Raw genomic sequence first — 13,753 nt, forward strand, 5'->3', positions numbered from 1 at the left:
GACAGCATTAAAAAACAAAACAAACAAAGAGTGAAAGAAGAGATATTTCTTTGGCTTCCTTGCTCCTGAGAAGAGCCAGCATCAGTTATCTTGTTTCACCACCGTTTACTGTAAAGTGACTTTGAGTGTTAGAAAAGTGCTATATAAGTTTGATTTATTATCATTATTATTAAAGGGGTGTCTGTGATGAACGGATACAGCGTCACTCTGCTGGGCCGTCCGTCCCAAATAACTGCTTTAATTGTAATTCCCCAGTTTAAGTCAAACAACACAATGGAGGCCCTGCCAACTAAAGGCTTTGTCATGGAGCAGGAGGAAAGTTGCCCCCCCCCCCCCCCCAGGTCTGGTTGCTAACCGTCGACACAGCCCAAATGGATGCATTTCCAAACAACAAGTCATGTTGTTTGACTGCTCAGGTTATTTAATTTGCCTATTGCTTATAAAATATCAGGGCAAATTCAGGGGGACCACGGGGGACGGTATTGCCCTTGTTAGCCCCAAGAAGTACACTGCAGTCCTCTTGTAAACCTATGTTTAAGAGGAAAAATTTAAGCTGAGACAACAATTTCCCCCCCCCTCCCATCCCCCTTGTTAAATCCGTCCAAATCACTCGCCGCTCGTGAATATCGGAGCACAAAAGCCAAACTACTGTACATGGACAGTTTAGTGGGCGGTTGAATGCACTTAGTGGAAATCTAGCGGCACCTAGCGGTTGGGGTTTGTCAGTGAAAAAGTTTACATCCATCTGCCGTGAGGTTGGTTGGCGCTTCCTGTTCTAAAACAGGAGGAATGTCCCCTCGCGCGCTCAGTGACACCTGTGGGACAGTGCAGTCATTTCCTACCAGAGAGGCACGTTCAGACAGATATTTTGGCTGTCATTTCACCACTGACAGCTCCGATGTAGCTTGTTTACCGACACATGTAAACACTTAGGCCTACCAGAACGGCTGAGTGATGTAATGGAAACTATGAATACGCTGGTGCATGCCGTCTCACCAGGAATGTAGGGACAACGTGGAAAGCAGCCATTGTAGTATAATGCCAGTATGTATGTCCGTTGGCTCGTAATAATAATAGTAAAAAACCAAAACCAAAACAAAACTATAAAATAATGATGTTGTTTCATCATTAAGCGAAGTGGCTTGTAATTGTTTTGGGCCTGCGGCATCACAAGATCTGAATCTTCCGTCACAGTGTTAAGGTTTATTGTTTGGAGCCATGAAGTCATTGTCAAGATGATGCTTGCTTAAGAAACAAACGCGTCAACCTGAGGTAGAAAAGGCAAGGCATTGTTTTCATACATTAAGGCTATGTGAGCTGAGGTACCGTTTAGTTTGCCAGGCACTCTGTTCTCGTAAAATGGATTAAATGGAAGGCTGCTTGTGCTGTTCAAGTATTCAAGATGGATTCCTCTATCAGTCTTTTTTTTTTTGTTGGTCTATGTACCTGTGTCCCTAGGTGTGAAAGTGTGTGTCGGCCCTGTGATGGCCTTGGCGGCCTGTCCAGGGTGTCTCCCCGCCTGCTGGCCAAGGACTGCTGGGATAGGCTGCAGCATCCCCGCGACCCTGAGAGCAGGATAAGCGGTTTGGGTAATGGATGGATGGATGGATGGATGGACGTGCGTCTTTCACAGCTCTTCTACAGGATGACACATGACATGGATGTCCCCACAGCCTCATAGTCTTGAGCAACAACAATTCTGCTGGTGCTGTTTAGTTCATCAAACAGTCCGCTGTCAATCATTTCCCTCTGCCAAGGGATGGAGACTGCCCCTGTGCTGAACTCCTTAAAGAACTTTTCATCCTTGGAATCGAGATTGACACTGTTGGTCTCGGAGAAATCCCTAAACTCGTCTGCATCCCTGGCGTAGACCACGTCAGACCTGGGCACCCAGGGGGCGTCAACCAGCCCTGCCTCGAGACGAGAGATGTTGATGTTCCCGAAAAACCTGTGACTCCGTGGGTCATCAGAACTAATGTGGAAGAGAGACAGTGGATTCAGTTTGTTTTTGTCACTGATGTAAGATTGCGAAATGTACTTGACATACCCCCCCCCCCTGTGCTTTGGCATTGTGTTTTAACAAGGCCCCAGTATAGGATCTTCAGTTCCCTGAGGAATGGTTTTGGGTTGACTGGAAACTTACATATTCAAGGCATGGAGGAGAAACAATAAAACGTAGTGGTAAAGATTATTTCACTGGCTATAAAAAGTAGCACTGAGGCCTGTTAAATGATAAATTTGACCATGGAATTACTTTTTAAATATCCATATTGTAGTTACCCCTGTGGATTATGAGTACGATATGAATTCAGATAGGCTGCATTGTCATGAAACTTGGTTTTTGTGCCCTGAAATTCAGCACCCCGCAAAGCTGGCAAGAGTTTTGTGCTTCAGCTCCTCCGAAGCCCTATTATTTCCCAGGTTTTAAACAACTACTTTACAGCTCCAGTTCAGCCTTATAAACCTTAGGGTCAGTGATTTTTAGACTAAGTTGATGCTTAAAATAATTCACAGGCTTGTTTCTCATGGGTCCTAAAGTACCGAAGCTAATAGCATGTTTTCATAAGGCCCGCAGGGTAAGACATTTTCTCAATTGTGTCCTTTAATTAATGATTTTGGGAATCTCATGCTCTCAGCTTACCAACCGCCTTGTCACGAGACCAACACCAAGCCCCCCTGACTTGATCTGATGGACTACAGTGTGAGAACATGTGTGCCCTCTGTACCTACCAGCACCCGAGGCGCTGCTCCACCCTCTTCTTTAAGAAGAGGCTGATGATATTCTTCGTGGGGCCGTCAAAGATTTTGTGGTCAAACTTGCACTCGTCCTCCAGGGTGCGCCGAACCACCTCGTGCTTGTGAACCTTCTCCTTGTAGTCTCTGAAAGGCAATCGGGCCGCCACCATCTCATAGATACTGCAGCCCAGAGCCCACCAGTCCACTGACATACGGTAATTGTCCTGTCTCAAAAGCTCAGGAGCCATGTAGCCATTTGTTCCAGCCTGAAAGCAGACAAGAGACAAGAGACAGAGACAAGAGACAAGAGACAAGACGTTTTCTGTGGGAACAAGCACACACATAGTGTCAGAGATGCAAAGCACAACTGTTGAGTTACTTTGTTGTAAACAGAACGATATGGGATCGTTTTCCTTTAAGTTTGCTATCGGAAGTAGTCCTAGTGCTGACTGCACTTTTATATGGTTTATTTGAGCAGGTTAAAGTCGAGGGGGCATTTCTCACTTGCGTCCCTATCGATGGTGTTTCTGTGAAATCCTACTTTGAATAAAACCACATGAGCAATACCAAGTGCTAGAATACAAGGGGAAAGGCTTAAGAGAAAATATTGGTGGGGTTGCAGAAAAATGACATTTTGCCAGATTTCTTGCCAATGAGGATTATAGAAAAAAAACAAACTCTTCAGTGTCTTACACAACAGCATGTATTTTTTTAGATGCACTCACAAACATTTTTGGAGGAGTTGCAATGACCACACCCCTCGAATTTACACAGATAATACAGCTAAACGTGAGACTAAAGGCCTTTGCACACTATGTCAGAATTTTTTGCACTTTTTTATATCCGTCATTGTGGTCCATCAACTCTACAAAATCTTTGGGAGCCTATTGGCGGAGTAAAAAAAGAAGAAAGGGGAATTGCAGTGTAAACTTATTGGACAAAATGTGAAGTCATGTCTGTGTGAAAATTTGGGGTGAAAAATTTGGACCTGACGTGCAAAAGCCTTTCATTTCAGTTTGTGAGTGAGTGAGTTAGAAGCCAGGTTCAAAAGGTGCTTCTCGTCCGAATATAAATTCAAATAATAATAGAGGGACCGAAACAAGGTATACGACAAAGTTTATGAAATCTCAAGGAGTCAGGAAAACGTAAAAAGGAAATTAATTTTCTCGCTAAGAACCATTTGAACCCACTGTAACGCTCCAGACTCCTCTCCCCATCCCGGAGAAGACAGGTTAAAGTCATGTCTGCACAGATTAACCAGTTAATGCTAACTCAGGCCTTGGTTGCCTCGCCATGCACTGCATAGCCTCTGCAGCTTCTGCAGGCTCCTACTGTGGACAGGGCCGGTGTCTTTTGATAAGATTCATTTGAGTCACTCAGGGTTACGACCTCTCACGCTGTCTGTCAAAAGACAAGTTTCAAGATCAAGATATTTCTGGTAAGCTACTTGAAATGTTGGGTGAACATAGTATATATAAAATCAGGGTTGTAAAATAGATGGTACACTTGGGACTGTCTAAGTACAAAACTATTGGTCCCCTTGGATTTTTTCCCCCAAAAGTGATATCAGAGTGTAACAGTGTTGACAACAATGCCGAAGGCGTCTGTCAAGTTACAATGTAAAAATATATCAATAAGTGCCATTTAGCGGGCTTTTATCCATTAAGCCTATCAGCGGCTGTGATGGCCAGTGCATAAATACAACAAGACAGCATGCGTGTCTCTTTCCTCGCAAATCACTTTGTATACAAATGCTGCCTATCACAGCACTGCATTGCCATACAAACGCCTGGCACCAAATAATCAGACTAAGCTTGGACTGGGCCACCACACTAACCTTCTGGCAGGTTGTTTTGTCTCCAGGCAGCTCCACAGCTAGTCCAAAATCTGACAGCCGGCACTGGCCTTGGCTGTTTAGCAGCACATTCTCTGGCTTCATATCTCGGTACACTATGTCCATGGAGTGCAAGTGGAGGATTCCGGTGGCAATCTGGGCAGTATAGTAAATGACACGATCCATCCGGATACCTCTCTTCCCAAGTTCATAGATGTGAAACTTCAGGTCCCCTCCATTCATGAGGTTCATTACTAGGCATAGGTGGGTGTTGTTTTCATAAGCATACGCCAGGTTGACGATAAAGCGGCTGTTAACCTTCTCAAGGATCCGCTTCTCTACAAGGGCCATCTTCTCACCGCCTGCCTTCTTCAGGTTTTTCTTGTCCAGCTTTTTGCAAGCATACATCTGACCTGTGTGCTTCACTTGAACTGCACAGACCTGGAGGGGCAGGACAATCCAACACCGCTTTTTATTTCATCACAGATTGGTTTATTGGCTATACAGCTGTTATCACTGCAATGCAGTCCTCAATGTTTCTAGCGTTCATCATAATGTCTCTAACTGGCTAACATTAATATGAAATCAGAGCATTTAGAAAAAAAATCAATTATCTCGGATACAGATTTTGATTATGTTTTATTATTGGATGATAAGTCAGATGTTTGAATGTCTGACACTTACCGCACCGAATCCACCTTTCCCCAACATCCTAAATTCATCAAAGTAATTGTCAGTGATCTTTTGCTTCTCGTACTCCTTCCACTGCAAGAACCTATCGAAGAAGGGGCTCCTCAGGTACTCGGAGAAAGGTTTTCCTTTCAAGAAGTCCCTGGTAGCTTCTCTCACTCTGCCCATCATCACTTCCTCAAAGTCCCTGTTTGTTGCAGCTTTGCATCTTTCAGCTGCATCCCCAGTAAGGTAGGACAGAAAGCTATCGGACTCAGCGTGACAAAACTTGTTGAGGATGATCTGCTGTGCCCTGCTCCTGGCTTCAGTCTCCACCGGGCCACAGTGGTTCAGCTCCTCCAGAAACTCAGCAGCTGCCACATACTGGGGATTGGAGGCTAGGAGAAACTGCCGAAACAATTTCCTTCCAATAGGTTGTCGCTCGCAGAGGGACTCGTAGTCTTTCTCTATTGCTGCCTTCAGTGCATGTAACTTGACTGGTATGGGCAATGTCAGACCGAGTCTGTGTTTTCTTAGCTTGTTGTGGTCTATAGCCTGAGCCTTTAAGTACACTGTGTTGACCACGAGGTTGTCAAGCCCCTCGATGTCATACATGCTGGATGTCTCCTAGGTCGTCCATACACTTCACCTGTGTGTGCAGGTAGCTGTCCCGGAGAAACTAAACCCCTTTGGTCCACTCTTCTCCGTTCCCATGCACACCGAGGATCTCAAGCACCCGGTTCACTGTCCTTAACAGCCTCCACCTCTCCTGCCACCCCTCTTTGAGAATCAGAAATAAAATTTACTACTTCTGCCTTCAAGGATCAGTTCTTTGGTAAGTGTCTTTCTGAGCTTACTTGAAGAGAGCAGCTTATGTGGTTTGAACCTAAGAGGCTTATCTATCTTTAGAAGAAGTCAACGGCTGCCAGCATGACACAGTGAAATAGCAGGCAATGGCCTTAACCTGTTACGTTTGATTAGAGCCTGCCTTTACCACATGTGGTCAAAAAGTCATTCTCAGGGCAATGTCCAGTTCAAAATATCAAGTCAGCGCATAGCACGCTGAAGGTTTCTCATTGTGCACTATAAAGGGGAACGAATACCTTAATTTAACCGAACATGGTCAGTTGAATGAGAAGTCATTAACCCCAATTGCGGTTAAAGAAATAGTTTGACGCATTACAACATCACTTTAAAACCACCTTGGCATCACTGTACACAGTAAACCATTGCTATAAATAGTTACGGAGAATTATCATTAATATGTCTTTTTTGAAGTCGAGGACAAAATACACTGGAATACCTGCGGCCCCATGTCACCGTTCAGATCTTGTGTTAAAAAGTAAGACTTCTCAGACTAAAAGAAACCAAATTAAAAGTAACATTAAGTCCAGCAACTTAGACTAGCAGTATGGGCTGCTAACTGCTCATAATTACACAAGAGGACAGCTTTTCAGATTTCAGCTGCTGTACCAGATTGAAACATCACTCTAAATTCTTCAGTCAAGGAAGCTTCTGTGGTTAACGACACAACAGGCTGAAGAACTCTTTTATACATCAGTCTATCCTGTTGCTAAACCAAAATCAGTGTGCTGCCAAGATCTAAATCCAGAGGATATGTGATATGTTTGATTGTCATGACTGTCTGATGTGTTTTGTAGGTCTATAAGTGTCATATGCATAACCATGTGTTTAATCTGTGTGCAAATCTCCTGTTGAGCGGAACTGCCTAAGCATGCAAAATGAATTTCAGTGTAAACTGACAATGAAGTTGTAATGTATCGTAAACTGAAAGGCAGGGCGAATGCTTCTGATTTGCTTGCTCTGCAGGGTCCAGAAGAAACGTTCAACTCCCTTATTACTAACATGTATATGCCTATTAAGTATCTAACATGCACCCTTATCCGACACATTCAAATCACTCATTGTTCCCCTAACTGGGAACAGATGACATGACTGAAATCTCTTTCTCTCTCCCCCTCTCTCTAAATCTACCAGATACTAACATGCATATGAAAATGCTGTCCTTTTTATTGACGCCATTTCTTCATCTTTCTCTTAGAGCAACACAGAGAGGGCGGCCAGTGCCATCACTGGAGCGGTGTGCTTCCTTCTGCAGACAGTAGCACTCCATTTTGTGACCTGAGCCTGGTTGGATGGAACAAGAAGGGAGAGAAATGGTTTTTACCCCCCATGCAACCTTGAAAAATGGCCTGCAAAGCAAGACCTGGGAACAATGCCACAACTTTGAAGATGGAACGAAAACTCATGGACCCCTTTCCTCTCTCGTTCTCTTGCCATCTCATGAAGCTGACATGAACACTTTTGAAACTATGACATTTCCATTGTTGACAAGTTCATTTCCTCCTTTAAACAGCTCACTGCATGCAGTTTATGCACTGCATAATACGTCTATGGTACAATTCTTAATTTTTAGGCTCCTGACATACAATACTGATATGTTCTGTTCAATACTTGCCATTTATTTTCCCATCTTCCTCCATACTTCCTGTACCTTTGCAGTTTTATTTTGGTATTTATGTATTCTTGTTTTTTTTTAATGAACATTTGCAGTCTAATTGTCTAGTCTTGGATTTAACGCATGCTTGTCTGTTGTTGTGCGGTCAGTACTATTAGCAGGTAGGATAACCTACTTAATATTTGTTGGAAGTTTATTTATATTGACATATTCCTTAATTAGAGATGACATTTCCATTCACATAGCTTGCAACGTTGTGAATCTATTAAATTTTTAGACTTTTTCACTGCTTTTGAGTTTGCTTTTTTTCCAACTAAATGAATCATGCTGATCTTTAAAACCAAACTATTTGTGAAATCAAGATTCAAAGAGAAGACTGCACCTGAGGGGAAGCAAAGTTTGTACAAGTATGTACACCCAGCACTGGATGTATGGGGATTTAGCATAGCTGCCTTTCAAGCTGTTAATCCAGGTATGATTCCTGGCCAAGGCCTGCGTTTTGAGGGGCAGGTCAGTCCGGAGGTTAGAAACTACATTTAAAACCACATCATCAAACTACCACCCATGCTTGGTGTCTTTAAGCAGAAGAACCGAGTCCCTTTAGTGGGATTTTTCTAGAACTCTTAACATCGGGTGTTTCATCTGACTGAGAGGGGCAGACTGCACATATGTGGGTGAGAGCTAAAGTCAAGAGGCAGTTACGAGACTTAAGGGGCAAAACTCAATAGGTTGCTCTAGGAATGACAGGAACTAGTTCAAAGGAAAGACAAAGACTAAAAGCTTCCCTAGTTCTTTTCAGGCAAGTAGTTAATGGACAAAATATTCATATTCTTAATTCTACACAATTTTTCTTTATTTTTTTTAAAGAAACATCTTTTCAAGACGTTTTAAACACCACCAAAAAACAACAAAGAGTTAAAATAAAATAAGCACTGCAACAGGGCCCTTCCTCTTCATGACTCTCCATCCATCCAGGCTAGACTGACCAGTGGTGAACATAAAGTCTTCCATCCTCTGAATTTAGTCCACTGTCCTTCCGTGACATCAGAGGTATGCCAGCATTCACTTGTACATAGGGGTAAAACTGTATTCATCAATGGCTCTGAACGGGTGAATCCAGTGTTCCAGTCTTCCACGTATACAGACAGGCGATGACGGAGTGAGATGGCTTTGCAGTGAAGCTTATTTGCCAATTCTCTGAACAACCCAGTCCTGTTGGCATAGGGGACAGCGATTGTTCTGTTTCACCCAAAGGGACATGCAGCAGTTGTGAAAAGAGTGGTTGCACTCCCCCCATACCACTGAAAGAGAGAGAGAGAGAGAGGGAGGGAGAGAGATATGATTAAGAGGTGAGCACATTGCTGGCCAATTTAACCTCACAATACCGAGACCTCGCTTAGGCATAATAATGGCGCAGCTGTATTTTCAGATGAACTTGTCAAGAGTCAAGGTTAATCTCTGTTTGCCTCACGTTTTGTGCCTCAAGGTGATCAAACATTGGGTCGGGAGGAATTAATGTAGCAACTGAAGAAACAAGCGAGCTGTGGTAACCCAACCAAATAAATAAATAAATAAATATTTCTACAAGGCATATTCTTTTGCAAGTTTTTTTCCATTTTAAACGTATAAAAGAGTTGAAATGTTTAAGGATCTCTGATCTAAAACCTATCGGCCCAAATCAAAGAGAGGAGATGCATCATGCAGTCAATGTACAGATAAACCACCGCCTCGGGGCCAGCGGCTGCACAACAACAGCCACCGTTACGGATAATAAAGCGGGTTTTAGTACTAAATCAACCACCTAACGCCAAGTACCACGTTTGTCAATCAGTAGAAACCACAATGACACTCCAGTTGCTGGTAATAGTGAAGGTAGGAGACTCAACCGGTCCCTTAATGCTCCTTGCCAAGACAGCTTGTCCAGCAGGGAGACTCGCGTTAGCCGATTAGCAAGCCTCATACCGACTGGCCTACCAATTAAAAGCAGCGCCATTATTCATTCCTTCATTAATCAATCGACAGGGTCTTACCGACACAGTCTTCCTGCTTGTTCTCAGCCTGGCATCGGAGGCAAGCATCTGTAAAACACGGGACATGTGACACGGCGCCGAAGCTAATGGCGAGATTTCAGCTTGGCTAGCTTGGCACTAGCAAGCTTAGCATTAGCCTTCCTAGCGAGCTAACGGCTACACGCCAGTCCGACTTACCCATCACCTGAACCCTGCAAATGGCACACGTATCACACTCAACGTCCCAGCTCCACATAGCCACGGCGTTCCACTTCTTGAGGGAGAACATCTTGTCGCCGCCCGTTTTAGACCCCGTCGACGTGTTGTGAGGGTGAACTAGACCCGGCTCGTCACCCTCATCCATCTCTGCTCCAAGGTAAATGGGACAGCCTGAGCCGCAGCCAAACCGAACGGGCCAACCCGTCAGGCGATGCTAGCCGTGACGCGGGCTCGCTGCGCGCTACTTGCCTTTAACGCGTGACCTTTAAAGTAGGGGGCGCTGTTTTCTAAGATTCGAGGTCCACAACTTCTATCAGCTATCGATGTAGTTCAAGATACTTTATGGGGGGGGGGGCGTCGTCAGTTGCACTAATATCGCAAAATCACATAAAAGTGTTACACCGCAAATATAGTGACAAAACACTTGCAGAACAAATTGTCCAAAGATTTATCTTTTGCTCATCTTCTCTGGTTGCTGGGTGGATCGTAGCCACGCAAACGGAGAGTCACGTGACAAGCGGAATAGCTCAATGTAGGCTGTATCGGTTGGGATTGTAAGAAAAAAACTTGTTTGTGAATTGAAACCCAGCCCCCCCAGTTAGACTTGGACCAGTTAGACTCAAACTCCTGTTTGATTCTGCTATGTTGGCGCTAAAGTGTGCATACACTCAATTATATTGCCATTACACGTCTACAGCCTTCATCACATTGGCTGTTAATGAGAACAATTAAATAAGAGGTGTTTCTTCTTCTTCTTCTTCTTCTTCTTCTTCTTCTTCTTCTTCTTCTTCTTCTTCTTCTTCTTCTTCTTCTTCTGCTCAAGAGCAGTGGCTCCAATGAAAACTACCCCAGGATCAAAGTAAAAATGGATGGTCAGTTCAAGTGCAGCAGTATGGGCCCTCATGAGCCATAAAACAAGTCCTTATAAGATCTAGCTCAAACTTCTGGACTCATAGCAAAGCTGGCCTCAACGCATACCAAGAGGAGATGTCCTGAAGCTTGGTTTTTACAAGGGGTGGAGCAGCTTTAGAATAATGGTATGTCTCTGCACTTTCTCTCCTCGCCTCCCAACTGAGTTTAAAGTGAGGACCACACAGATCCACTGGCCAAGTGTTTTCCTAAAGTCCCTTTTGGATAATTTAGGTGAGATCCCGCTGTTGTGTGAGGCTACTTTGTTTTCTGATATGGCCATCTGGCTGTTTTTCTTAAAATTCCTTCTTTATCGAATTGTCTTCAGAGGATCCCTGGAACAGTTAGTTAGACTTGGCAACACCTTGTATGTCATAGGGATAAATAAATAGCTTGTCTAGCTCGCCTGAGAATGAATGAATGATAGAGGAGCGCCCTCAGTATATCTCACTCCTTTAATTTATCTTACTTAAGCTGTTAACTGACTTTTTTATCTATTTGTTAACATATTTATCTATTCATTTTCTGGAATTCTTTGTGGCCTCTACTCCTTTCTTTTCAGGTGGGAGGGATAGGTGGGATGGAGTGATGAGTGGAGGTTCGGGAGGGGTGGCTCAGTGGGGAATGGGGGGATGAAGGTGGTGGGTTGTATGGGAAGAATAGGAGGTGTTAGTAACAGGGGAATATGTGTGCGTTTGGGTGTGTGTGTGTGTGGGTCAGTTCTGGTTCGGTTTATGGGAAACTTTATTCTGGTTCTGTCTTCATGCATGTTCAATAATCCAGGTACGAAAATCACAGAAAGTTGAACCAGTTCATCTGGACACAACGTTTATTGAGAGAGAAATATTTCATCACTCATCTAAGTGACCTCTTCTGGTTTATTCTGGTTCGTACAAAGGCACCCCATAGTTTCTAAATTCGGCTATAGGCTGCCCAAATGCCTAGGAAAGTACTGATATAACTGTAATTGATATATTGTTTAAATCACTGCTCTACGTCACTGATCATTTTAATATTTCTTCTTTTAAAGTGACAAAAACTCATCTGTCTCCTGCATTACTACTTGTGCTGCCGAGGCTTAACAAAGGAAATCATTATAATTGCAAAGCACTAGCATCTCCTCTGCACAGATACAGCTCCGGTTAGACCATTTATAAATGCCCCCTTGTTTGTAAGGAGTCATATCTACACAACAGGCAACCAGGGCTTGTTCACCAGCAGTCTACAGGGTCTTACCTGGCACCCTTGAGAAAAAGATGCTTTTCTTTTTCTTTTCTTTTTTTGCCCACAGGCTCCAATGAAATAACAAACCAAGAGTCTTCGACCCATGACATCCCAGATGACAGACAGCATTTATCACATGCAACACAAAAATGTTATAATGTATTAAAATGTCCTTGTGATAACATTGTGCCATGATAATAAACACATTTATAAAAGAATAAGAGAATAAACAAATAAATAGATAGATAAATGCGTAAGTATAAAAGCCAGTATGAATGACTTCCACCCTGTGGCCCTCACTCCCATAGTTATGAAGTGCTTTGAGCGGCTTGTCATGCAGCACACCAAGGCCTGCCTCACTGCAAACCTAGATCCCCTACAGTTTGCATATAGAGCCAACCAATCCACAGAAGACCCAATATCTACCACACTCCACCTCACTTTGTCACATCTGGAAGGGAAGAACACCTATGCCAGGATCTTCTCCATCGATTTCAGCTCAGCATTTATCACCATCTTACCACAACAACTGGTGGAGAAGCTGAGGTTGCTTGATATGGACACTGGTACCTGTAACTGGGTCCAGGACTTCCTGATGTGGAGGCAGCAGACAGTCAGGGTGGGCAGCCACACATCAATTCCATCATAGTGAGCACAGGTTCACCCAGGACACAGCCCTGGGTTAACCCCAGGGACACCCTGAACCCTCTCTTCTTCATCCTGCAAACCCATGACTGTACTGACAAATTTGACACCAACCACATCATCAAGTTTGCAGATGATACAACAGTAGTGGGTTTTGTCAGCTATAAAGATGAATCTGCATACAGGATGGAGGTGGAGCCCATCAATGGGCCACGCTCCTGGATAACACCAGAGCTTTCGCACCGGTCCCCGCTTCGCAACACAGTCTCCCACAGTCTCACATCCCCGCAAGTCTGCAGTCAGCAGAATATGTTTTCATCTGGCTCAGTGCCCACCGTGGACCCCTGCAGTCTCCCTACGACGGGCCGTTCTGTGTCCTGGAGACCGGAAACAAGCACTTCGGCGTGGAAGTCGGCAACAAGCCAGACTGCATTTTAGTAGATCGCCTCAAACCAGCTCACCTGGACTTAGACCAACCTGTTGGACTTGCCCAGCCCCCACGGCGGGGGCGCCCACCTACCCTGCTCCACCCCCCAACAAGGCCCCTAAAGTTCCTCTACCACCCGCCCTACCCCCATGCCGCTGCAGGGTCCTTAAGGCCCCTCCTGTAGGCACCCTGGCCTCTGCACACATTCGGCGAAGCCGTTGCGGCCGGGCCATCCACCCTCCTCCATGCTGACTTTTTTATTATGGTGAATTCTGGGGGGATGTATGTAGCGGACTATATGGGCACAATTCACCATAATTGGTAGACATGGGCCCTTTAAGAAAGGGTTTCCAGGTTGAGAGGGCGGAGCGAGGACTAGGATGGTTGGAGCAGTGCCATGTTGTTTAGATGGTGATTTTGTACGGAAGAATAAATGACGCACGTGTTCGTGTAGTCAATGAGAGAAATTTTCCGTCTCTACTTTCCTACAATTTCCACAGTGTGATTATAGTCTTTGTATCATCCCTCCATGGGATGTACCGTTGACAGATAGAAGACGTAACTGATATCGAGAAATCCTACCAGTGTCTAGAAAAGGCTGG

The 13,753-nt window shown here is 44.4% G+C and overlaps 2 protein-coding genes across 2 annotated transcripts; both read right to left on the bottom strand.

Moving 5' to 3' along the window:
- Window positions 1–1,638: 1,638 nt before the first annotated feature.
- Window positions 1,639–5,854, bottom strand: grk7b (G protein-coupled receptor kinase 7b). Its single transcript, XM_056282890.1, has 4 exons — window positions 5,255–5,854; window positions 4,574–5,011; window positions 2,731–3,002; window positions 1,639–1,972 (listed from the first exon to the last, which is right to left on the bottom strand). Exons 1-4 carry the CDS (start codon window positions 5,852–5,854, stop codon window positions 1,639–1,641), a joined length of 1,644 nt encoding a protein of 547 aa, XP_056138865.1.
- A 2,674-nt stretch (window positions 5,855–8,528) lies between these two features.
- rnf7 (ring finger protein 7) lies at window positions 8,529–10,202 on the bottom strand. The gene is made up of 3 exons (XM_056283870.1): window positions 9,926–10,202; window positions 9,749–9,796; window positions 8,529–9,019 (listed from the first exon to the last, which is right to left on the bottom strand). The coding sequence occupies exons 1-3, from the start codon at window positions 10,089–10,091 to the stop codon at window positions 8,901–8,903; spliced, it is 333 nt and encodes a 110-aa protein (XP_056139845.1). The 5' UTR covers window positions 10,092–10,202; the 3' UTR covers window positions 8,529–8,900.
- Window positions 10,203–13,753: the final 3,551 nt, after the last annotated feature.

The sequence above is a fragment of the Lampris incognitus genome, chromosome 7 (genome assembly GCF_029633865.1).
Source record: "Lampris incognitus isolate fLamInc1 chromosome 7, fLamInc1.hap2, whole genome shotgun sequence".
Classification (NCBI taxonomy): Eukaryota; Metazoa; Chordata; class Actinopteri; order Lampriformes; family Lampridae; genus Lampris; species Lampris incognitus.

What these genes read in the sequence shown, in the direction of transcription:
- grk7b (XM_056282890.1), bottom strand. Translation starts at nt 5,854, where the DNA reads ATGTATGACATCGAGGGGCTTGACAACCTCGTGGTCAACACAGTGTAC. An exon ending in GGAAAGGTGGATTCGGTGCG is followed by an intron (nt 5,012 to 5,254) that starts GTAAGTGTCAGA and finishes CTGCCCCTCCAG; the next exon opens with GTCTGTGCAGTTCAAGTGAA. An exon ending in GAGCAGCGCCTCGGGTGCTG is followed by an intron (nt 1,973 to 2,730) that starts GTAGGTACAGAG and finishes CTTCCACATTAG; the next exon opens with TTCTGATGACCCACGGAGTC.
- rnf7 (XM_056283870.1), bottom strand. Translation starts at nt 10,091, where the DNA reads ATGGATGAGGGTGACGAGCCGGGTCTAGTTCACCCTCACAACACGTCG. An exon ending in TTGCAGGGTTCAGGTGATGG is followed by an intron (nt 9,797 to 9,925) that starts GTAAGTCGGACT and finishes CGTGTTTTACAG; the next exon opens with ATGCTTGCCTCCGATGCCAG. An exon ending in CAAGCAGGAAGACTGTGTCG is followed by an intron (nt 9,020 to 9,748) that starts GTAAGACCCTGT and finishes TCTCTCTTTCAG; the next exon opens with TGGTATGGGGGGAGTGCAAC.